The sequence below is a fragment of the Fringilla coelebs genome, assembly GCF_963513975.1.
Source record: "Fringilla coelebs genome assembly, chromosome: 1".
Lineage (NCBI taxonomy): Eukaryota > Metazoa > Chordata > Aves > Passeriformes > Fringillidae > Fringilla > Fringilla coelebs.
The window spans coordinates 54419505-54445170 of NC_140028.1; the positions used below are offsets into that span (position 1 = coordinate 54419505).

The 25666-nt window shown below is 44.3% G+C and overlaps 1 protein-coding gene across 4 annotated transcripts in view; it reads left to right on the plus strand.

Moving 5' to 3' along the window:
• The window catches only part of LDLRAD4 (low density lipoprotein receptor class A domain containing 4), a 171739-nt gene that overhangs the window by 137969 nt on the left and 8104 nt on the right, over positions 1 to 25666 (plus strand). Inside the window, exons 1-2 of one of the 4 annotated variants that reach the window (XM_084215810.1) lie at positions 18060 to 18161; positions 21704 to 21858. In XM_084215810.1, coding sequence (XP_084071936.1) covers positions 21754 to 21858 — 105 coding nt within the window. In that variant the 5' untranslated portion in view covers positions 18060 to 18161; positions 21704 to 21753. Of the gene's footprint in view, positions 1 to 18059; positions 18162 to 18187; positions 18742 to 21190; positions 21324 to 21703; positions 21859 to 25666 lie in introns of those variants that run through there. The other 3 variants (XM_084215809.1, XM_084215811.1, XM_084215808.1) reach the window with 3 other exon arrangements.

Sequence of the window (25666 nt, forward strand, 5' to 3'; positions counted from 1 at the left end):
AACAGATGAAGTAACCTGGGAAAAGGACAAAGGAACGGTAACATCAGTGGCATATGCCTGTTAAAGTTTCCTAGAGAGGAATTACAGAGCAGAAGCTATTTGCTTCTGCAAGTTTCTACAGGCAAGTTATGTTCTTGACCACTCTTCAGTTCACATGATAGCTGGAGTATTTTAAAACTCTGATTCCTGGAACTGTATAATAAGAATGTCAAGTCTCATTAATAAAATACAGTAAAACATGTTTCTAGCCTTCCTGACTGCAGTCCAAATCTTTTGGATATGGTCTGAGTAAACTCAAATGTTTCTAAACAATAGAAAACAATGGCAATGTATTTTTTTAATATTGGGATTAACATCAAGTGGGCAATACTAGAATTATCAAACCTTCATCATCAGTAGTGCTAAAGGCTCTTGAAGGATATAACCACCTCAGCAGTTATGTTTAATGTGAAGTATGGAGAAGAGAGCAGCCAGTTCATTTCCCTAGTTATTTAGGCACCATTGGTGATATGTTTGTGGGTTTGTATATTTAATATACGCTTTGATGTTTTCCCCTATGCATCTTTTTATTATATAAATAATGTCCTTGTTTCTTGGTGTTTGCTGTTGGTGTGTGAAAATACATTCATCTTTTGTTTCCCCCTTCCCTAGTGACCTGTTACATTTAGTTATGTGATATACAGAAAGGAAATAATTAGTCTAACTTTGATCTGCCCTTGAAATTGCACTGTGCTTTTAAAGCACTGTAGAAGAAGAACACAAAGTTTGTTTCTGCTCTCCTCAGCAACAAAGCTCAGAGTTAACCTAAGCACTGTAAATTAGTGTATTATGATAGCCTAAAGAGCCACTTTTTAATAAATGAGTTGTAGATGGAAACTTTTCTTTCCAGCACGGAGATGCTGCAGATAGGGCAGCGGTGTGCCAGGAGCCCCTGAACTGTGAAATCAGAGGAGAGACCATTGGATCATCGCTTCTGAGCACCTGTGTGGCTGCCTGTTTCATCTCACCCCCTTACTTTCACCTTAACTTATTTTTCCACCTTTTTAACATTGAAGCTTATTTTGTTGGTGATTCCTTTATTTTTTTCCCTTTCTTTTTTCATCTTTGTATTCTGCTTGGCATTGCATGAGCAAATTATTAAAGCTTCCCTGCTCCAAGGAGCTCTGGGAAGAAAAAAAAATCTGCCCGAAGTTATTTGAAATGGGCTGTGAAATTTGCAAACTGTTACCGGAAAAGCAGGTATAGTTTTCTGTTTCTGATCTCCATAACCTAGAAATAAAGCAAAATTTGGGTGATAGAACAAAAATGCAACAGCTTTAAGATTTGTTTTTTCCAGTTGCTGGTAATGAAGGAGAGACTTGGGTCCAGCCTATGGGCACAGAATTTGAACTGTGTGTCCATCTAAATAATTTACTTTTAGTTGGTCTTTTTGGTTTTTTAAACCTTCACTTATTTCCTAGTGTGTGTTGTTTTTTGAGATACCAATACTATTAAAAGTTAGGTAACAGGACAATAGGGGACAGCTTTATTTCAGGTGATGCCTGGACCTTGTTTTTACAGTTTCTTTTACTGCTCAGAAAAACAGAGAATAGAAAGAATTTGGAATACAGGAATACAATGCCAATTTCTCCTTCTAATCCCCTTAGTCTACTTGTGCATTTACTGCATGTGGCTTCGTGGGGGATTGTCCCAGTGCAACAGAAAACTGTCTTGGTGATTCAGTAAATGGCCCCCTACACTGATCCATGGGAAAGACTATTTGCTGTCAAAGTCTAAAAAGGCTTTCCTTGCAGTAGGTTTTTTTTTTCACTATTTGGGTTTTTTTTTTTGTTTTTTCTTTTTGGCTAGGCAGCTGTTGAGCTAAGAATACCCAGAATTTTTTTGCAGTGGATGTGAACATTTTACGCCTTAATCTCACCTCCCTTTTCATAAGCAAGTCATCTTCTTTCTCATAGTTCCAGACCTCAGAATCCTAGGGCTGTCTTTTTTTAATTGTGCAGTGCTCAGGCTACTGAAGTTGTGATCCTTGTCTGAAGGATCTTTATGTTCCAGTAACACAAATGAATGGTGAAAATGCACTAGTTTTACCAAGATGTTAACCAGCATGGGTTAAATGTGAAACCAAAGTCTTTGCAGTGAGTCATAATTAAAGATTCCACTCTATAGTTTGTACTATTTTTATTTGATTATCTATTATTCCTGTGTGATATTTTCCCATCCACTGCAAGTACTTTTGTTCCTTTTATCTATTAACTGTTTTTCTGCCCTAAGCCATTGTGTGTTGCTCCTTTAAGATGACGTCCCCTGTGATGTACCCCAGAGCTAGATGTAGCATATAAAAGTGTCTTAACACACTTCACACTATCACAGTGCTAAATTATTTAAGTTTTTCAAAAGGCATTTAGGCTTTTGCTGAAAGAGGATTCATATGTGTACAGCAGTGGTGGTTATTGCTCAATATATGTTTGTCCAGAAATGCATATGAAAGGTAGAGATGTTAATTTTAGCTTCACTGAGGCTCCCCGGCTGGAAACTGAATGTAAATATGAGTATGTATCTCTCTCTTGCGTTTTGCCTCTAGCAGCTTTTAGAATCACAAATGCACATTTTTAATGACTAAATGTAACATTAACAGAGACCCATTCTGCCCCAGTTGTTTCAGCCGAGAATGGACTTGCTAGAGACTGCTTTTAAGTAGCCACATCTATCTAATCAAGGTTTCCCCCTTCCCCCTGGAAAAAAAAAAATTATAAAAGCAGAGAAAATAAGATTATTAATTTCTGTGCAAGCTTCAGAGTGGCAGCTGGGATGTGAAGTTAGAGGTCATGGTGTATGGCTGCACCATAGACACTTTCCTCCAAAAGGTGTATTTTTGTTCAGCCCTACCAGAGGTGGGCAGGAGGTTTTGCAGTGCCCCTGGGGCTGAGACGCAGTGCTGCTGTCAGGCTGGGTAACCTGCTGCATTCTCTGAGCATGGGTGGAAAACACTGCCAGAGGTGGAATGCTGTAAAGGATAAAGGGGTACCTTTAGGTTATATTTTTCTTACTGGTTTTAAATAAATCCCTGCACCATTTTAGGGAATTAGGAGTGAAACAGAAATATTTTGGAAAGCCCCCTTAGCCTTTCTCTCTGTTTTGCATTTCTAGACTCCTTGAAAATGGAGCACTGCTTTGCTGGATGTCGGGGCTGCGAGTGCAGGCTTGGCAGCATTGCTGCTGTGTACATGCTCCTTGCAGCTGGCGTTTGGAGCTGGCCCTAGATGGTGGGATCAGTCTTGGGCTGAGGCCCCTGGGGAATGAGCAGCTTTCCCACGTGGGGACTGTGGTCCAGCATCAACATGCTGCAGCAGGGAGCTTGTGGCTTGCTTAGAGCAGGAGGATACTTGGTGTTATCCTGCCTGTACCTCCCAGCAATTTCTGCAAAGAGTTAGCCTATGGCATCTTGCTCCTGTGTGAAGAATGGGTGAATCTGAATCCTGTTGGACAGGGGTTTGAGGGAATCCATAAAGGGAAATGGAGCTTGGCCATGTGGCATCAGCTCCTGGTACCTTCCCATTCCTTTCCCATTTATGTGAAACTGGGTTCACCTTAAATGAAGTACTTAATGTACATGATTGAAAAAGAAAGAACAAGTACACTGCAAGGTTCACATGAAAAAAGGCAAAGAAACTCTGGACCGACCCGAGGACAAGGGCGATTCAGAAAGCCTTGCAGCCAGCTGGTGATGAAATAAAGCATGAGGGATCGTCCCTTCTTTATCCCAGCTGAGCTGGCAGGCTGGAAGGTTTTTCCTGGATGGCTTTCCAGGGGGGCAGCGCTTTCAAGCTGCTGTACCTTCTGACTGGGCTGATGTGGGGAAGGAAAGAGACCTGGGGCAAGAGGCAGCACAACAGCTTTTAAGGGTATGACCTTAAAGGAAGAGGAGTTGGAAAAGCCAAAGATAAAGACAGCCCAGAACATCCTTAGGGCTGCCAAGCCTAAAATTAGACGCAGGCTAGGCTTTGTTTTCCTTGCAGGCTCACATGCCGCATGCGTCTTCCCCCAGTTGGCCTACTCCGTGAGGACGGCGAGTGCTGACGCCAAGGAGCACTTGACTCCCTGGGAATAGGTTTCTTGTGACTTTGTGTAGTCCCCATCATCACACAGTGGGAGCAGGTGGGCGACACGGCAGAGCTGCTGTCACGTGCAGGCACACATGGTGTGGCGCTGCTGACAGCAGCTATCCTGGGACTGTTGCTGTCGACAGCCAAAGCGCTGTTGACTCCAGGGAGGGTCAAAATTATTATTGGTGACCACATGAGGTTTAAGTGCAGCGTTGATGTTAGGAGTCTATGCACAGGACACAGCTCACCTAAGTGTCACTTAGGTGGTGGTTTAAAGAGTGGGCAGTGGATTGGGAACAGGCAGCAGAGGGATGCTGGATACCACATCCCACACACGTGTTATAACCCTTCCCTTAAAGGCTGTCGCATACATTTTGGCTGGGAACCTCTGAGCAGTTATGCCCAAAAGCTCCACTTTTGCCAGATGGAAAAAAAACCCACAAAATTGTTTGGGCAGAGCTTGGCCATTCAGGATGAACCAGAACAATGTGTAAAGCTTACACTTGGGGCTGTACCAAATATGGTTGGATTCTCATGTCAGTGCATTAAAAGGGAGCAGTGTGGACTGTATAGTCACTAGTGTTTGAAATGGTGTATCTCTTAAGAAGACATGCTGTTAAACCAGACTTACTCTGTGAGCTCTAAAACAGGCTATCTTAATTTTATTCGGAATTCACTTAGCACTGTTGTATTCACATTATGCAGCAGAAAAGCCTGTTAAGATATGTGCTTGCCAGGGAGTCCTGCGACTGAGCAAGAGCCTTTCTGATCTCTTTGCCAGGTTGTTGCCATCTCTGCATGCAATTTGGGCAGTTTTGGAGCGTACAAGTATAGGTAAATCAGACTGCAGCAGTACTTTTGGCATCTCTGCTAGCTGCCGTGCAAGGGACTGATCGGCCCAGGACATTTAAAGAATGCGGAGTTTTGTTTTTTAGTTTGCTTCTCCCTGCCTTTCCTTCTGTTTTGTCCAGCTGCTTAGGAAAAGCAGCGGTTTTCCAGCTGCCTTCTTAAATCCCCTTTGACTGGGCTGGAATTCTAGCCAAGCAGTACCTACATTACAAGAGGGGAGAGGCCCTGAGTATAATGCTGCACTAAGGGTTTTACGCTTGTCTCCTTGCTTGCTGCGTAGCCAGGATAAGTCCTAGCCATTTCTCCAAATCCCTGTGAGTTTTTCTTCAAAATGAAGTGATTAACTCCTGCTGTAAACTTCCCCTTGTCTAGGGCATCCAGGCCTTGCGCTGAGCTTGACAGCACTCAAGATCTCCTGCCCACATAGACTATTAGGTTCTGCTTATCCTTCGTTTCCACTGCCTGGTGAAATATTAGATAACGGGGAAAGAGCTTATCTTACATGCGTCTGAACTGACAAATATGGCAGCCTTTCAGTAAAAAGGCTAATGCAGACGAGGCCTTTTTCCTGGCTGGAATAAGAATGAGGCCGGTGCTTGTCTTCTGCCGCTGACAACGGTCAGATGCATGCGGCATGATTTCCATAGCATCCAGACAGTCGGAGCACCTAATATCTACCTGTCTAGTCAATACATCAGCTTTGCCAGAGCGGGGAGCTGAAGTTTGTCATTGAGGCGGGTTTCTAATGCAGCACGAATGGATCTTTCAGCTGTACTCCAGGGTAAACATTGTAAGCCGTGCAAATTTATTTACCGGCGCTGACAAATAACTGTGTCAGTCACTTTTGTTTTCTCCCCGAAATAAGATATGCTTTATAAATGTCCTTATGGATTTAATTTTTGCAGCTTCGTGCATGGGGGAGGGGGAGGGGGGGGACTTCTTGCTGTTTGAACAGATTAATATTAGTGTTTGTTTCCCTATGTGTCTTCTGCACATGAAAAATTGGTTTGTGTTTGGAATCAATAATCTTAAAGGTCTTTTCCAGCCCAAGTGATTCTATGATACAAATAACCTTCAGATGGACCCATTTCAGGATTTAACAGTTTGACGGTAACAGCTGGGAAACACTGTCCTGATAACAATGTTGAGGGGAGTTTGGCTTAACAGCACAGCTGAGAAACTTTGCTTTGCTGTGCCAGGGCTACCTAGAGGGGCAAGAGGAGCAGGAAGGAAGAGGCTGGTTTGCACACAGGGTGCTGAGCAAGGCCTGCTACTCATTTCAGAAGTTTCTTGGCTCGTTAAGGCATAGGGCTGTGCTTGAAATTTAACACATCCATTTTGAGAAAGAATACTCACTGTTATAATGTGGCATATTTCTGCATTGCATTCATACAGATATTTTGGGAAATTGTTTTCCCAGCTGTTAATTCGAAACCATACATTCGCTGTTGAATTCTAAGCCACCAGCTAAACCCCAAAGTGTCTGACAGCCCAAAAAGCCGGGGATCTAGTGGGAGAAACTGGTGTCCTTTTTAGAAAAGAGGGAATAGTTGTTTATGGGTGGCTTTCTGCAGTATGGTGAAACACAAGTGTGCTCTGCATGGAGGAACTGGAAAGAGTTGTTAGTTGGGCAAGCCAGACACACCTAGACAGCATCCTGAGCTGCTGCCAATCCACACGGGGGGTTTGGATCTCTTCCAGGCTTTGTTCCTGAAAATAAATTGTTCAAGATGGGAAACTCTGACGATTGCATTGACCAGTGAGCCATGCCTCTGGGTGTGAGCTTTAAGGGAGAGAACTCAGGTTTCAGATTTGGGCTAGAGGCTCACAGAGAAAAAGCTGCAATCAAACTTTAGCCTACATTTCATTTGTTTGCAAGAGGTAGTCTACAATTTTTTTTTTGTGTGTTCTTCCTTATAAATGGGATTTATTTTGGCCTCAGAAATTTAAGAAAGGGCTTTGATCTGATTATTTTGTTTAGCTATTAACTTGTTTTGTATCCACAATTTATATAAAGAGATCACCTCTGTATCTATTCCACAAGAATAAAGAAATTAGGTAACATGTATAAACCATGCAGAATATGTAAGACAATGGATATATGCTAACTATTATGTTATTTATTTAGTGCTTTGATAGCCATGTTGCAAAACAAATGAGGAGGTGGGGATGTCTTTTGGAACAGAATATGCTGCAGCGCCCGCCTTGATCTGCATTAGACATCTGCACTGTGAAGTACAAGCGATGCTCAAAGACGCACTGAGAAAACAAACGGGTTACAGAACTGTCGTGTTAGAAATGACAAAATGTGTAGGCAATGCAGAACCTAAAACTGCTTCAGTTTCAGGCAGGATGTTGAAGTATTAACTGAAGAAACAGCGGAATATAGCAGAAAAGATAAAATACAAACATTTTGGAAACTGGGACTCAGTTCTTTAGGTTACAAAAATTCACACTGTGCTAAAAAAGCAAACTTTTTTTTTAGCAGAAGACCAGACCCTCAAATTTTTGTGATTTTAAACTAGGGACCACAATTCTTAACTCTAAGACTCTAAAAACCTCCCTCCCCCCCCTCCCCCTCCAATTCCCCAAACCTCAAAAGCAAAAACACACAAAAAAACAAACCCCAAAACCAAACAGAAAAACCACCTTCCTGAAAATTTTTAGAGGTGTTCAGGTTTAAGTTGGCTTTGGGTAAGGCATTTAAAATGAACAAAAAGTCGTAGTCTGAGCTTTCTGAGCAACAAATATCAGAGGAAAATAAAGAAAAAATTACCCGAGTCTTTTTAAATTCAAAATGTCTATGCTGTTTCTGCCCAAAAAAGGATAGATTGAAGCTGAGAGCCAGTTTGGGTTGTATGACAGATTCGTGCTTCTTATATGTACAACTTTGGATTGAGCAATTCCCTTCTTCCTGCCTAAGGTGTGTAAACCAGACACCAGATGCATTAACAGCAAGGTATTTGGTGTGTCTAAAAAAAATCCAGGATAAACTCTGGAAAGGGCGTGCCTTTTGTAATTCACTTAGCAAAACTGTGCTACTATGATGACATGCGGCTTTCAAGGCAGGAAATATGGCAGGTAAGGTATTGGCAGCACCTCAGCCTCACCATCCTGAGTGTCAGACAGCAATTTAGACTTTATCCATGACTTTATCCAAGACTCAGACTTTATCCATGAGCCATCAATGATCTCTCCTAGGAGACCCTTTTGAGTACCTACTACAGCCAGGGGATTGGATCCACGAGGGCAGAAATGGCTGGGAAGCTCTTGCTGCAGGGTGTAAACTTTATAAGGGAAGCAATCGCAACTTTGTGCCACACTTGGTTGAGACTAGAGAAAGCAGGAATGGCGTGGGATGTACGGGGAGTAAATACTGCCCCGCCTGAGGGCAGGGGCTGTGTGGCCAGGCCTTCCCCACGTGCCACGTGTGTGGTCCTCGTGGTGTGCCCAGGCACGGTGCACGGAGGAGAGGGCACACACACGCAGCCAGGTGTTGGGTGCAGTCTGTGGGGGAGGCTGGGATGCCGTGTGCAGGTGGCCAGCACATGCCTCCGGTGTCAGACGCATCCCAGACCCCGCGTGCTCGCCGGGTATGCGCCGTGCTGGCAAGCTGCACGCTCTCACGAGTCGTTTGTCTGGGACTTATGAATGGCAAAGAGCCTGGTCTGAGCTGCTATGCAGATCAGGATGCCGGCATCCTGAAATCCCGGACAAATCCCCTTAGCGCTTTTGGTAAATCTGCAACTGGGATTTAACGTTGTGACAGCACATCCTAAGTGTGGTAAAAATAGCCTGTCTCCCAGCAGTGCAAACCTGACTCGCACCTCACAGTTAATGGGCGAACAGTCGAGGCTGTTTCTGGAGTCACTGCACGAACGCGTGAAGCGGTGCCGGTGGCAGGGGATCACAGAGCAGCGCTGTAAAACGCTTGCCTGGCTCAGGCCGATTCTCTGCAGCTTTGGCTTAAAACTCAGCAGATCAGAAGTGTGGCAGAGACCCCTGATCCCAGACGGGAAAGGATGATGGAGAGATCTCTCTGCCCTTTGCTTCTCCAGAAGGCTTTGTCTGCCCTAGGTTTGCCTGGAGGCAGTCTGGAAGGTGTGCTGTGTGGGCAGTGTCCCTTCCTAGGATGGACACAAAGCTTAGCCCTCTCCCTGAGGGCTGCATAAGAACTTGGATTTATTTGGTTTTAACCCTTTACCTTAATCCTAAAGAAAAACCACGTTTTATATTAAAAATTAGGGCTGCACCAAATGTGAAGCATCAGTAGTTTTGCTGCCCCAGTGGGGTAACATGGAGAAGCGAGAGGGAGTGGATGTGTTTTTTCTGCTCCGCATGCATGCACAAGAGATCAGGGTTTCTCTGTGACCCTGAAAACAAGTATCTTACTCTCAAAACTTCCTCTCCAACAAGTCAGTTCACCCAGAAAGCCTTGCCCCACCCAAATGGGGTGTAGTGTTATCTCTTTAGTGGGCTGCACAAAATGCTACCAGTGAGTCAGTACAATGTCGGATGTGCACTTGTACAGAGTGGGAATACAGGATGAGGTAGTTTGCAATGCAGCCTCCCATCCAAAAATACCAGCCAACCAACTGTAAGATGCATTAGCTATCATTTCCCAGTGCATCTGGTAAGATTTCAAGCAAATTTTGGGTTTTTTTGCTGTCACACACAGAAAAATACCATTGCGGTCCCTTGGGACCAGCCTTTTGCTAACTGGGAAAAGGCACCCATCCACTTACCACTGGGCAGATTTTGAAAATGCATCTTTGTGATTTTGATGCTCACATGTCATCTTCAGAAGCGGCTTAGCAGCCCAAATGACATGTGGCACTGGCAGTGGACAGCGTGTGTGAAGGCTGAGGTGAGTGAGGCTGTGCTCTGTGGAAGCACCACATAGGTGCTGCTGTGGTACCAAGAGAGAGAAGAATGGAGATGACAGGCAAGAAGAGCTGAAAGGACTTGCCTTAGGTCACTAACAGGTCTGTGACGGAGTTAAGGAGAGAAATTCAGTCTCAGTCTGATCTCACAGATAGAAGGTGATGCATCTCCCTAAGCATCTTTGTACACAGTCTTGTATATTCTGTATACAGGGTCATTTTTCCTTTCTTGGTACCTATAGTCCTCCTATGAGACACTTCAAGTTTAATTGTATCCTACCTGATCCAATATTATGTTAGGGCTACAGAGAAAAAAATGATGGAGCAGCAGTGTTAGAAAACACCTCTCAACCATCACTGAGACCCCAGCTCTGTCCTGGATTCTGTTCAGAAACATCCATCCCTCCAACTGCCTGGGCTCAGTAACATCACAGTAGAGTGGGACTCTACACGTATGAGCTAGCACTGCATGGCTGCTGGTTTTGCTCCTGGCTCTTGGCTTCCATCCTGAAATGACAGTGTAATTTAAACTGCCTAAAAATACAGAAGTTAGCCTGCCCTTACACAGGGTACTTGTGGTAAATGGTCAAGCTGCCTTCCTGTCACGTGTAGTGTCTCAGAAGTGGCTTGAGTTTGTAGGTACCATTAATTCTGCTGAAAATGAGAATACTGTCATTGCCTTGGGTGGGATTGGTCTCATTTTATGTAAAATAGATGCAGATTTAAGCTTTGTATCGAGTTGCTAGGGTGCTGTCCATCAAGCAATGTTTGGAAATCATTTTTAGAAGCGATGCCAGTTTTGACATGCTGTTTTAATATTTTTCTGGCTGCAATAGGGCAAGACATAGAAATCTTATGTTGTCATCACACAGAGCTGCAAAACGTTCTTTTTATCTTTTTTTTTTTTTTTTTTTTTTTTTGCTTTCTCTCTCTTGCACTCTGTCATATGGAAACCAGATCAAGATTATAAAACTATTGCCCACAAACTGTGATCTTTCTTCTCTTTTGTGGTGAGAACTGACAAGTCAGTGATGGCTTGGTGCTGTTGGTACTAGCTGTTCATGCCGCACTCATTTGTATGTATCGGGAAGTGCCGAACTTGGCGTTCTTCTCAGTTGGCACACAGGCTGGTGAAACGTCAGATTTTTAATTGTGATAAAGTTCACGAAAGGAAAAAATTATGGCAGATGTTTCCTTTTGTCAGAGTGAACTGAATCATTAAAATGTGATATGATGTACTATGAACAAGTCAATGTAAACACCATCCCTGTGAACATGTCAGAAGATTGAAGAACTTAGACCATTCATGGTAATGTTAAAAACCATGTGGTCTGAATGCTGTATTACCAAGCTTTTCTCTTTAAATGCAGAGCATGAATCTTATGAATTTTTATTGCCTTTCTACAAAATGAAAAGATAACATATTCTGCTGTGGTAAAAATATCCTGGTAGCTTCTGCAGTGTGGTTGTCGTTTCGCTGGTGGTTTACTCAGAGGTCTGCTTTTCACAAGTAACAGTGAGGTATCCCATTCCCATTGAGTGTTGAGCTCGCTCGCTTAATTTCCTCTTTTCTAGAAGATGTATTTTTGGGAAGTCTTACTCCTTTTCCAGTCTGAAGGAAGTGACAGAAACGCTGCTGCTTGCTGAGGAATGCCTGTGATGATGCGTTAAAACTGGCTCCTGATGAGTGGTTATGGAAAAACTGCAGGAAGCATCTGACAACTGACATTCTCTGTGGACTTCTTCTCCTATTTCCTCCTCACATCTCCTGCTTGAGGACTGTTGTCCACACACTCACTTAGGCCATTAGTCAGAAAAGAAGTGCATTACAAACTTCCTGATACTTCCCCATGACCTGAGTACTTCTTATCTGCAGTTATTGTCATTCTTGCTGGCCTAAGAGATCTTGACTAGATTCTGATTCTTATTCCCAGTGTTGTCTTTTCTCAAGATTTTGCCTTATATTCAATTATTTTCTAATGCTTCAGCTGCTGGAATCAAACATGAATGAATACCTTAATTTTGACGTAAAGGTCAAGGACACTCTGGAAAGATAAGATCTAGGTGGATCCCACAGGGATGTTTTATGTCACTCTTATGTTTTCTGATTCGAGGGAACCTGACTTTACTGTTTTGGAATGGTGTGGAGTGGGAATAGATTACTCTGGTATATCATAAAGAGGGTTATAAACTAGAGCAAATGCAAGTCATTTTGCCCACCAAAAATCTCAATCCTCACCTCTTTTGAGGGTGCACTGCAAATGAGGCGAATGTGTTTTGCAGACACATGTAAATACTCGTACAATGTGATCAATTACATTGATTTATTGGGGAAAATTTGTGTTTCTGTGCATGGACTAATTGTATGCCAGTCATGTATTTTATTTTATTTTAAGTGGGTTTGCGGAAGCCAGAAGTAATGAACTTAGCGAGGTGATAACAGTTGTTCATGGCAGAGCCTCTGTAGTTCTTCCACCATGGCAATTCGTGGAAATGCAGAGTGCTTTTCTAAACTGGCATAAGTTTTTACACCTCTCTTGCACCATAGGAGCTTAATGCATCGTGAAACCTCGTTAGAAGCTGCGCCATTGTATCCTGAGGCAGATGTGAAATCTGTGTGAGTCACCGATCTGTGATCAAGCTGAAGGAAACTGAGTCTGTGGTTCTTAAGAAAGAAGGCGCCCATTTGGGATGCATTTACACAGCTCCTTTTGTATAAATCATTAGTGCTATAAACTATCCATTATTGTTAGGAGAAGAAATTTAACAATGCAAATAAAACAAAATACTGTGGCAGAGCAATTTTATGCTTGTAATTTTTATGATTGTAATGTTTAATGGCATGTTCTCATAAAGAGATTTTTCCCATCCTTCAGACCTATCGTGTCTGTGACTCACTTGATTTCCGATGGTTTGAACATCCCTCATTTTATTCCTAGAGTTGTTTTCTCTAGAGCAATTTCTGTAAACGTGCTGCAGCATGGGGTTATCCAGGGTTAATTTCCCTTATGATTACACATCCAGACAGCATGTATGTAAATGCTGCAAGACAAATGATAAGAAAACTGCAGGATGAAAGAAAACAAATTCCTTTGTTTTGCACGTAGATTCATTTACCAATATTGAAGTCTTTCCTTTGCCCACTTTTAAATGTTAACACTAGCTTGTATTGGCATTGTAGTTCTTTAAAAGCATTATTTTTATGTCATCACTGACCTCAAATTTTGCATTATGTTGATTTCCTTTGTTCCCCATATGTCTTCAGATACTTTTTCCAGGTTCTCTCTTCATCCTTTACTTTCAGGTACAAGACAGCGCCATCAGCGAGGCAGAGCTTTGTATCTCTAAACCAGTTGATTATATTAATGTCAGAAATAAAATACAGCTCTTCACATTCTACTTGTATTTTTAGTACTGTATTGTAATCCTGGTTCTGCTTTCCCTTCTTATCTCTGTTCTGTCTTGCCCAGAGATTATTTTTTTTTAAACCAGGATTGCTGGGTTTCCTTGTGATGTTTCTGCACTGTCCAGCTTTTTGAAGTCTTTGCATACACCTTAGTCAGAAAGTACTAAAATATTTGATAGTCTGTAAACCTGCAGTTAGGTGGCCCTTGTTTTCTCTTCCTGGATGCCAGGGAGTTTGCTGGCAATTGAGATTTATGGAGCGAATAATCCACCTGGCAGGAGACTCTCTGTAACTGAAGTATGTTCTTTAGTGGAAGAATGAACGTTCTTTGTGTGTCTAAAATACCACTAATAGCTTATTTAGCAACCTATACTTCTACAACAGGGCTTTCAGTTTTGTGTTGGAGGTGGATTTTTGCATATGCTTAATTCTAGCATCCATGGTAATTCTATCCCTCATTTAACTTTCATCCATTCCTATGGCAGGATAATGCATGATGTGATCTCTCAGCTTTTTAATGTGGTGCTTAGTGCATTTCTTCTAGCTCCTGCTTGAACAGAAAAAAAATATTAATAATGAGGGATGATTCTTTCCTGTACTTGCTGGGAATTGCCTGGAAACCACAGGGAGCTTAGGCAGGGCAGTCATGCTGCAACCAGAGACACCACAGAATCCAGTACCAGGTACTAACTGCAAGTACTGCTGGGAGAGCTCTGAATAATAACAGAATTTTAAAAACCCCAAACAAACAATATTGTGATCCTTTCTTGCCTTTTCTCTTACCTAAATAGCTCATTTTTACACTTAGTTGATTTGAGCTCAAAATGTGACAAAAGCTGTGAAATGTGATCAAAATTAAGGGTGGAAGGAAGTGCAATATTTTCAGCGCAGCTGATTTTGTTCACTAATTTTGGACAGAACTAAATGGAAGATTGAAGTAGCCAATGACTAAAACACATGGAAACCACTGTATCATGATATTCACTCTAATGGTGGGAAATTTTGGTTCTCAGACAGCCAGTGACTTTGTCCCTTTGGAGATGTTTTCCTGGTCTGAATAGTCCGGGTTGATTATCTTCCTCATATTTATGGCTGTCTTTCCCTGCCCAGAGCTTCTCATTCCTCAAGCATCAGCACCAGGAAATTCTGTACCTGTTTTTCAGCAGTGGCAGGGGAGCATCCAAGTTACCAGCAGCATGATCTGCAGGGTAAGCAGGGCCAGGGCATTATGCTCACTGTACCATTTAACCCTGCTGGAAGAGACGACTGCAAATTGCCTATGTCGAGCCAACATGTGAGGACTAATAGAACTGCAGTGGGGATAATTCATAAGTAGATTTTCTCACTCGCCAGTGTAAACAGAGCCAGTGCTAGTCAGGTCTGAAACGGTGATTACTTTTAAATCAGCATGTTATAATTCAGTGTCCCTGATTGAACCCTCCTTCCAGCAGAGGAAAACAAACCGCTGTATGCATGGCCAGCACAAACCACTGCATGCGTGGCCAGAACAGGGATCGCTCAGGCTGTGCAACTAACTGTGCATATCAAGGACTGCTTGAATTTCCTAATCCTTATTACTGCAGAGTAAAGAACAGCTTTAACAGGGAGTTAATTTAGAGGCCTTATATACTGTCTTCTTCTCTCCACCAACTTTACATCTTTTGGGTTGCGTTGCTAATCTCTCCACAGTGCTCCCATCTGCTTGTTCCTTGCACCTAATCACATTAAACACAACATAATACATCTGGATACATACTACTGGCAAATCAGTTACTTGAGTTCACTGCCTATGAGAAAAGCACTTTTTCTTTCCCTCTGTTGGTGCTGTTCCTCTATCTTTTTCTGACAAACTCCAGATTTAATCAGAAGGGTGAAAATTTCCCCCAGGGGGAGGCAGTTTGAGAGGTGGGGGCATGGGGCATTCAATGGGTGCATCTGCAGTTGCTTGAAGCCTTGAAGTTGCTTGACAGTGCAGGGAGGGGGAAGCACCTCTGCCCGCACACCCAGGCTCTCCAGGCTCCCCAAGTGAGTGACCCCAAGGGGCTGGCTGCAGGCAGAAGGAAACACCCCCTTATTGTCCAGTTTGAAGACTGAAGGCTTTCTCTTACTTTTCAAAGTATCACAACTAGCCAAGAACCTGCCCACAGTCAGTAATGTCTTTGGAGAATCAGAGAAAAAAAGGGAGAAGTAGCAGAAATGCAAAAGTCATCTTGAGAAAGCAGTATCTGTGCAGTTTTGTTCACTAAAGCATGACTGTTTCTTTACACTTGAGATTAACATCTTTACTAGCAGTAAAATAAAAAATTCAGTTTTTCTTCTTGTGGGTTCCAGAATGAGTCTTTAGTTTTCTCAGTAATGATCTGAGGAGACAGATCAGTGAACATGTCCTTCATAAAATTTCACCTGTTACCAAGTTTAACTAGCCCTTGGTTTTATCATTAATATGCTAGACTTGTAATGGCCTGTGGAGAAGCATTATGACTCTGTGCCAGAACCTGCTTAAGGAGCTTCAACCCTGACGCCAGAGCAGCTGTCCTGCTCAGAGGTCATGGTGGAACCTGCTACTTGGAATTTTAGCAGGAAGCTACTCCCCCATTCTTGTTGACAGAGAAGCTTATATGGGCTCTCTGGCACAGGGCTTGATTCACATTAAAAAGTTTGTGATAAATTCTTAATAAATAGGTGATGAGCCAAATGTTTTTCTGTGGATGTTCTTGAGGATGCTTATCACAGAAGTCTGTAACCATTTTGCAGTCATTGTGCCTGCACTTGTACAATAATAGTTGGTGGGTATTGGGCTAGAGAGGGAGTAAAGTGTGTTAGTTCCAGTCTGTGTGCTGAGTCCCCAGTCTTGTTAAAGCAATTATTTTATGTCATGGGTTAATGCTTGTCAGAAACTGAAGACTCTAAACATCTACAGTTCAATTGTATGAGCAAAGGACAAGCATTGATGCCAGTATATTAATTTGGTTTGTTTTCTGCTTTCTTTGTAGTCTTTAAACTGCACTCATTTAAAACCAGTTTCTCATTTTAAACATGAGGTTGGGGAATGATGTATGTAGGTCAGTCTTTGGTCAGAAACTTTATCTTACAACGTCCTTGAAAACAAAGAGTTTGCAACAGGAAGGTAATTGGCCTCAGCAGCAGCTCTGTACACATTGAGTGGGTATGCCCATGCAACAGCCACGTTCAGAAGTCTGGTCTGTTGAATTAATTGTCTTCCAAGTAGTTTAAGGACAATCAGATTGTAATTTTGAAGGCGCTCCATATCTGCTGTCTGTACTGAATTACTTATCTCTCCTGGTAACAGTGCTGTACTTAGTTAATACTCCACTTGCACAAAAGCATTCTATTGACACATAATTTAAACTCATTCTGCTCTTCTAGGAACTCTCAAAGGATATTTATTTACAGTCCACAATCACTGTCCCCCAGCTTGACTGTTGTTTGGATTGAGGCCTTAGACCTTGCAGTATCAAGCTAAACGTCAACAGCAGTTTAATAAATCCAGACAGTGGGGATAGCCTGTAACCAGGAGAGGGGCCCTGCTGTGTGCTGTGGATATATATAGCAGGATATGTCTCCCTAATATTTTTAACCCCCTGGCTCTTCATAGTGCTAGCTTGATAGGTGACTGCAAGCATGCCCACTCCTCTCGGCCTCTTTCCCCTTCTGGCTTTTGCTCTTTGACTTTGAGTTAGGGCATCTTTTTGTTTGAGGCTGGTGTATTGGATTTACAAACATGAGAGGTGTGGGCAGCAGTGGGTCTGCCTCCACGGTCAGTACCAGCCTGTCCTGGGGGCCTGTGCTGTGTGTGGGGGAGAGCAGTGCTTCTGTGAGCTGAGCTGAGCTGAGCTGAGCCAGCCCCAGCCAGCGGGAGGGGGGCATGGAGCCTCCCCAGTGCTGCAGCCCATCTCCTCTGCTCTCAGCAAGGCCCTGGCCAAGTGTGGACCAGAGGGTGAATTCACTTTCCTTGTTCACATAAACACACTGGTCTCATTCAGTGCTTTGGGGATGCCACCATAATCCAGAGAAGTGACCAGGAACGGGAGGAGTCTTGGCCATGCATGTGAAGCCAGTATAGAAGGAATATCCTGGGAATTGAGGGACGCAGTGCTGATGGTGGTTCCTAACATGGCTGAGATGCTGCTCCTATGCACAGTGGCAGCAGGGACAGCCTTAAGTCCCTGCTGCTGGCCTCCATCGTGGTGCTGAGTGCAAGTACAGGTGGGGAGCAGGATGAGGAACCCTTTTGGCAGCGTTCATCAGCCAGAAAGGCGCCAGAAAGGCTGGGGCAGGCATGAGGGTTCAGGGGGGCCACAGGGGTTCTGGGGTAGGCAGAGTAGTTTAGGGGCAGGCACAGGGGTTCAGGGACCGCAGAGGGCTTCACCGGCAGGCACAGGCTTCGGAGGAAGGCAGCACTCCCTGCTGGAGCTGGGAGTTCTGCCAAAGAAACATACATGCGGCTGGAGCCCGGTGTTCTTTTTTCCCCTCCTCCTTTAGGTTTTGGGTTTTTTTTAACTTGAGGTTACAGGCATTGTTCCTTCTGATGGTTATGGTTTTACGGTATAGCTCCAGGATGCGACTCCCTAATATTTTACACACAAGACTGCCCGTGAAACTTCGGATAAGGAACCGGCGGCCGCGCAGCTGGGAGGATCCGGGGATCACTCTCGCTGTCGGTGTGACGCCGGGGTCGGGATTTGGCTCCCGGTGCCCTTTGGAGCGCCCGGGGCCGGGAGCGCCTCCGGCCCCGCGCGGTCCCGTCGCGGCGGGCGGGGCGGGGCGGGGCGCGGGCACGTGCGCGGGGGCGGCGCGGGCGCGGCGCAGGCGCGGGCGGGCCGGGCGGGCGGCGGAGCCGGGGCGCCCCGAGCGCGCCGCGCCGGGCCGGGCTTAAAGAGCGGCGGCGGCGCGGGTCAGGTACGGACCTTCCTGCATCCTTCCTTCCCTCCCTGTCTGCGCTCCGCGCCTCCCCGCGGGGCTCGCCCACCAGCGGGGCAGCGCCTTCCCCTTCTTTTTGTTCTCGCCGGTCGCCTGGGTTTTTTTTTTTTTTCTTTGGTTTTGTTGTTTTTTTTTTCTTTTTGTGTTTGTTGTGGTTTGTGATTTTCGATTTTTTTTTTTTTTTTGAACTCGTTTCGCCCCGGGCGCGGAGCCCGGCGGGACCCTGGTGTCCGTGCGTGCGCGCACACGCGCGGCCGGGGCACGGCGGGGCGGGAGCGGCCGGTGCCGGCCGTGCCCGCCCGCTCCGGCGGCGGCGGCTGCGGGGCGGCAGCCGCGCTCCGAGCGCCGGCAGAGGCGCGGGCGGGAGGCTCCCTGGCAGCCTCCCTGACCGTGTCCCCTCGCTGGATGGAGCCCGGGGCTGCCGGGGATGCGGTGCCCGCCGCAGGGGCTGGCGGAGCGGCTTGAGCCCCCCGCCTGGCGGAGGCGAGCATGTCCAGTGAGCGGCTTAACAGGACAGCGGTGAAGGATGCGCGGTTAAAAGACCTGTTGTTGGAAAGAGGTACCGGCGCGGAGGTCCGCAGGGGCAGGGACCGCGGGATGTCGCCCGGGGCACCGCAGAGCCCGGAGCGCTCGTCGGCGGAGCTGCGGGGGGAGGCTCGGGGTGACGGTCTGGTGTGATTGCTGGTAGGGCTGCAAATTACGTCTCTCTTTTCGAGCTCTTCCGAGAGGGTAATTTGATTCAGCGTGTTGCCTTTTCCGTTTTGGGCGTTTACCCTGAAACGTTGTGTTTGGTTTTAGGGTTTTTTTCCCTGGAGAATTTTTATTAGAACTGTTGTTTCTTGCGCGTAAAGAAACGGATGTATGTGAGTGCGACGGGCTCAGGGCGGTAAAGCCGAAGCGTTTCTCTTCCTGAGGCTTTGCCCGGTTTCTTTCCCAGTCAGTTTATGGGAAAAGTGGGGAGGAGGAGATGCCTGTCTGGAAGGCGGTGGCCCTTCACGCCTGGCAGGTGCTGGGCAGGGGACGTGATGGGGGCCGGGGTGACCCAGTGCCTGTCAGCAGCCGCTAGGAACTATTTAAATGGCCTCGATCGGTGCCAGCAAATACAGCCTGCTGCTGCTGCAGTCTGCCTTTGCTTTTTACCGCTAATAACCTAATGAGCAGCAGGAATGTCACTCAGGAGGAAGAAGGGATTTCAAATTATCTTTCTTTTCCCCGTGCTTTCCATTGAGGAAATCCTCTTGAACATCAGTAAGGTGTTCTGTTGCAGTTTTGTGTTTATAATGTAAACTGAATGTGGGAAATCCCATGTGCTCACAGCTGTGTGCTGTGGTTTTTATTTTCTTTATTGTATGGCCATATTTTAATCAAACATTTTCAAATGATTGCCTCCCACGGGAAGTGCTCACAGACCAAATCTCTCATCTCTTAGAGAGGTACTGTCCCTCACCACTGAAATACAGGGGTCTTGATAAATTTAGAAGATCGTGTCCTTGGCAGATAGAGAAGTAACATGTCATTCTAGTGATCTGTGCATTCTAGGAAAGCCTAAATAAACATCGGTTGTTTTGCATGTTGCCCTTTAGCAACAGTCTCTCGATTTCGAGTCTAAAGTGTGACATGGACCCAAAAAAAGTTTGGATAAAGAAACCCTTTAATACTTCAGTAGCCACAGAACGTGAATTGCGGGAGTTGTCAGCTGCGTAAAGTCTGTGTTCTGTGTTTCTGAGCCAAGAAAAACCAAGCCTTTTAACTTAACTGTGGTTTGGGTGGGTTTATTTTTTAATTCTGTTTTTCCGGCATTTTGATCTTTTGGTGCTGACATTGTTAACTTCCAGTGATGCAAGAGAGGGGAAGAAGAAAGATCGCTGCCCTGTGAGGTTGATAAGAAAAGCAGAGCACAAAGCCCTGACTAACCAAATTCTTTGAAAATGCTGGTGGTCTTAACGATGAGTGGAAAGTACTTAACAGCGCAGAGTGATAAAGTGATAGACATATTTTTGCCCTTTACTCTTTCCTTAGCCTTAAGTAGGCTTAGTTCCTCCTCAGGAGATGATTGCAGACCCTCAGCACTTTGTGCTGTGGCTGTGCCTGCCGGTCGCTTGTGACAGACAGGTGGACCTTGGCACCAGCCCCCGTTGGACACCAGCACGCTTGCAGGTCCTGTAGTCTGACATTTTGTTTGCAGGAGGTCTTAGAATAATGAAACAGCCTTGGGTTTCCTTTTGGTCCACTGCAGGTTCATCTTTATGTTTGAGTGGTGTTTTTTTAGCTCAGCTTCACAGTTATGTTGTGTCTGCACGAGTGTTCTGCTGTCACACAGGAGGCTGAGCATGGCTGCAAATTAAAGATGGTGGGGGGGGAAGGGGCTTGTTTTCTGATATTTGTTCTGTCCTTTCATTTTCATATGGCATCTCTCTTTCTTCGTTAACTTTTTTAAACAGAAATTTAGTATCAGTTCCCCAAAGTTCATGCTTTTGCATCCAAAAAGTAGTGCCCTTTTTGGAAAGTACTGAAACTGAGCAACTTGAGCTGCTTCTTTGCTTTTTCTACCAGCCTAGCAACCAAAGACCTCCTCCCATTAGCTGGAGTTGTCTTTCAAGATGAGAGCATCCCCTGTGAGCAATGCAGTTTCCATAGAAATATCATCAACTAGGTAACTGCAAAGGGCAATTTTTCCCCTTACATTGCTCATCCTTGCTGCTCCAGTATAGCCAAAAGGGTGCAAGAGTGACTCATTTCTAAATATACTTAATATTTGTGGTATAGGCAGGGCTTCAGATAAGATGATGGGTTCTGACGGAGTTCATTGTAATTGTATCTCTTGCAACAACCAGGGCGCTGGTTTCATTTTTATCCGTGGTGGAAGGTCTCTTGTTTTAGAGTACCAGAGCTCTTTTTAGATTTTTACCTGACTGGGAGAGGCCTGGAAAAGTTAGCATTACACTAGTTGGAGAGAAGGTGGTAATTGAAAAAGACACTGCGTGTCGATTCAATAGGCTTAAGGTTTTCCACTCTAGTTAAATAGCTTTCGTGCTCTTTACTTGATAAAAAAATTAAGGGTAGTGTACTATATAATCAGTGTCCTGATTCCTCTCAGGCTTTGAAGCTTATGGAGCCCTCTGGACTCTGCTGGTACTACAGGTAGCTATTAAAATAGAATGGGGTTTGTGTGTATGAGGTTTCTTTGGTTTTTTGTTCAGTGAAATTGTTTTGTTCAAAAGGTTCATCTGTGGTGTTTATGTTGAAGAGTTTATTTCCTGTGGAGGCTGCAGAGAAGGATCCCCAAAAGCTTCTTAGTTTCACCTACAGCCACTGATGCTGAGAAATTTGCTCTGGCAAAAATGAAATAATTTTCATACCTTTTATAACAGCTTTTGTCATGAAGCTTTGCAGAATGGACAGCAAGAGTATCTCAAGCCAGATCAGTCTCAGAAATATTGAGGGTCTTTCAGGTTGTTGCTTTGATGGTTAACCTTCTGTGCGTTCATGACACATTTTCCTCTTTTTTTCCTTTGTTTTAGCTGAACTGGAGTTTGTTCAAATCATCATTATAATCGTGGTTATAACTGTTATGGTGGTCGTGATCATCTGCTTGTTGAACCATTACAAACTCTCGACACGCTCCTTTATCAACCGACAGAGCCAAAGCAGAAGACAGGAGGAAACTCTGCAGACGGTGAGTGTGAGCCCCTTGCACCAAACTCCTTTTCCTTGGGCTGTGTGGGCCTGCAGCAAAGCCTCCCAAAGAGTTGTGGTACAGGAAGCTGCTGGAAAAACTTCTGACATCACTTTTAATACTCCCTGTAGTTAGGTCTTTTGCCAAAGTTGTGTTTGTCAGTAGAAAACAAATTTGGAACACAAATTTAAGGTACACACTCTTCAATTATTTTTAGACCCTGCTATGTTTCATGTCACCTATATTCATTTTGCATTTGGAGGCTTAGATGGGACATGGTGTTTGCTGCTGCTGTAGTTTGAGAGGGGAGTGTGGAAGGGGAATGAATGGAGATTAGCTGGGGTGCAAAGATTTGAAATGCATGTTGTTGTGACTTTCCGTATATTGTCTGATATCCTGGGTTTTATCTCTGTTACTGTTTTGTGAAGCTGCCATGGCTGTTTGCTGGATCCAAACCACTGTCCCAGTAAGGGCCCAGGAAAACGTAATGTTTGTTTCACTAAAACAGCAAGAAGAGGCTGGAAAAAGGATCTCTCCAAGGACCTGGCGTGCTTAAGATGTGTTGTTACTGAGTCAAAGGCTTGAGATGGAATCTCAGTCAGCACTTGTTAAGAGTGTGTTTAATCGACCCAACAGTAAATGAGCACCTAATTTTCCTTGTGAGCCAGGAGTTTGCTGGGTGGGATGCTCTGCTCCCTTGTGAGGGTTAAGCAGAGATACCAAGATACCTTGGGATATCCCCCACAAGCTGTGCAGCATCCTGTGGGGTTGCAGGGAGGTCCTTCCTTCTGATGTGCTTTTCCCAGAGAGGTGCCCTTGGCCTCTTTGCTGACTGTGATGGCCAAGGGGCCATTTATGAAGTCACCTTTTGATGCATTGAATTCCCGGTAACAGTGCTGAGTTCACAGTTTCCTTTTGCGGTCAGAAAAAGTCGTATTGTAACTGAGAGATGTGATCATAATGGTTTACACCAGGTCTGACACCACAGTCTCACCTTTCTATCCGTTCCAGTCTTATATTTCTTTCTTCTTTGTGCTCCTTGGGGAGCTGCCAGGGTAATGGTGACTGCTCTGGGGGCTGCTCTGGCTGAACACTAATTGCTAGCTTTTTGCTCTTGTTGTTTTTGTTATGGCTAGATTTCAGCAGGGGAGGCAGAGATGCCACAGGGCTGCTGTGGAGCTGCCTCCTGGCAATTGGCAGTTCCCTCCTGGAAGTCAGCTGTGCAGTGTGACAGTGCAGTATTCCCAAAGCTCTCTCTTAGTACATCACCTGTGCCATTTTGCTGGAGTGGATTGCTCTTTCCTTGGAGGCTGCAGGGGGAGGAAAGGAGCTGACTCCTCAAGGAGACTCTGGCTCATTGCCTGGCACTTGGGTAGTGTACGAATGGTTAGCTCTGATTTGGTTGCAGATGAAACTGGAACTTGTCAAACCTTAACTTTGTGGATTTGAGGACTGGAAAAATTGACTAGATTAATTTGAAAGATGCTTTGAAATGGACACTGTAAGACAAGACCCACAATTCTGTCTGAAAAATGTTAGCTATAATTGCTACAGATGCCTAAAATGAAATAGTTTGAGATAAATGAAATGCATTTTCATCTTCACAAATCGTTTTAAACTGTAGTAAGCTGTCAAATGCATGAAATAACCCATTATTTCCTTTGTATGGTTCATTACTATTGTCTGTTATCAGAGCCAGTGATATTTTTTTTTTCTCTTGGGCACAAGGGAGAAAACTTCACCTTCTTGTGAAGAAGAACGTGCAGTTTGGCAGCAGGGACTTAGGATCTGCTTTAGTACCCAGAAATGATCTTAAATAATTTTTAAAACACTGACTCAGTTTCAGTTTGATGTCACCATTATAAGTAATGATAATCACAGCCAAGTGAGCACTTCATGGGAATTGATGAGGGGATGGCAAGAACCAGTTACTAATTCCTCTGAAAGCCTTTGGTATAGATTTGTCATTACTATTACTCATCTGAATTTCTGATAAGCTGCAGCTCTTCTTAGAAGAAGGTCATACTTGTGGGGAATGGGGATTTACAAGTCTCTGAGTTCAGATGTCAAAAACTTTGAATTTTCTTTTGTGTCAAGTGTTAGAAAGAAATTCTGATAGAAACTGGCTGTGCAGTGCAAACCTTAAAAGCAATGTGCACAGAATGAGGGTCAGACAACTAAAGTAAGTGCTCTGTGGTGAGAAACTGCAAATGACCACTCTGTTCTCATTGTCCACAGTGGAATGGCTTGCACAAGATAATAGATAGTGTGAGTGGTGAGATGCAGGTTATACACTTGTAAAATTGATTTTTTTTTGCCAGGTACACCTTGTTCTGTGTGCACATGCTATCCAAGTGGATTTTCTTGCAAGGGAATATTTTTTAATGGTATATAGACTCTGAAAACAAATATAAATGTTTGTTAACCACTAATACCTGAAGAAAATATTATTGTGACTTAAGTCTTTTTTGGGAGAGAAATAATGAATGGAAACAGAGGAAAATCAGCCACGTTTCTTGAAAGAAGATGGTAAAGCAAATTATTTGACTGTTGGCTAGTTCTGAAGGGAACTCTGAAGTGAACACCTTTTCATGTAACTGAGGTAGCAGAGGTGTATCAAAAAGTAGAATCCAGCCTTTCCTGTTCAGATGGGGCTTTTTTTTTCCCTTTCTTTTGTTTGGTCCTTTTGTTACCTTCAGTTTCCTTTTACTTTAAGCCTGTCCTATTTCTAGACAATCATGCCTTCCACCAGCTCAGTGGTGGTTGAACTGCACAGGTTTCTGGCCTTGTAAAGCCCAACTATTGAACAAGTGATCTCTCTTATTCTGGTCCTTCTACAGAGTGTAATAGGAGTGATCAGCTGCTGCCTTTATTACCAGCCTCACACCTGTAAATCTCATGAGTTAGGCATCAGAAGTAACGAAATGAAAGATACTAGTGGATTTCTTTTTCTGGTTGAACTTTTTCATGGTTATTAAAAAAAAAAAACCCACACAAAAAACCAAAAAACAAACAAAAAACCAAAATCAACAAACCCGCGTGCCCCCCCCGCCCCCCAATAAAACAAAAATAAAAGAGGATGATAATGAGAATTTCAACTTACAGGCCAAGTCAAAAATTAGAATATTAGATGAATTCCCTGCAATCACAACTGTTAACATTTGAAGTAATGTTTGAAGGACAGAAAAAGGACCAGTCATAGAAAAAAAAGCTACTCTTCAGCAAGTGCATGCTAAATGCTGTTGTTACATGCCTGTTCTGTAAATGCATTTTTCTGATCATCTTTATCTTTTTCCTTTATTTTTTTTTTCCTGTGGAGTATCATCTTCCAGTCTTTCTCCTGGTCTTTGCTATTTTATTACCTTGGTTATTGGGCCAAGGCCTTAAGCAGATCACAGCCAAGGGCAGGACAAATGCTGAGTGCTCAGGAGCAGTGGGCGCTTCTGCTGCAGTGCTGGGGATGCTGTCTGCCCTCTCCTAGTGAGGCCATTCAGCACTCCAGCCCTGTTTTTACATTAGCAGAAATAAGAGTTTTGGGGTCCTAATTATGAGAGGTGGAAAGATGCTGAGCAGTAAACATGTTGGCATGAGCAGTAGCCTGGAGTGAGCCTGCAAGGTGCTGAGCAGTGTCTGTATCACAGTGGATAAAATATTGAAGGTTTCCTGCTGCTGGCTTATCCATCAGCAGTGTTGGGCTTCACAGCTGGGAGCAAGCCAAGGGTTGCAGAACACCCGAGAGGGATACAAAAGCTGTAGGGTGTGGAGTACACCAGGAGCTTGCCCAGGGGCTGCTTCACTTTGCAGCAGC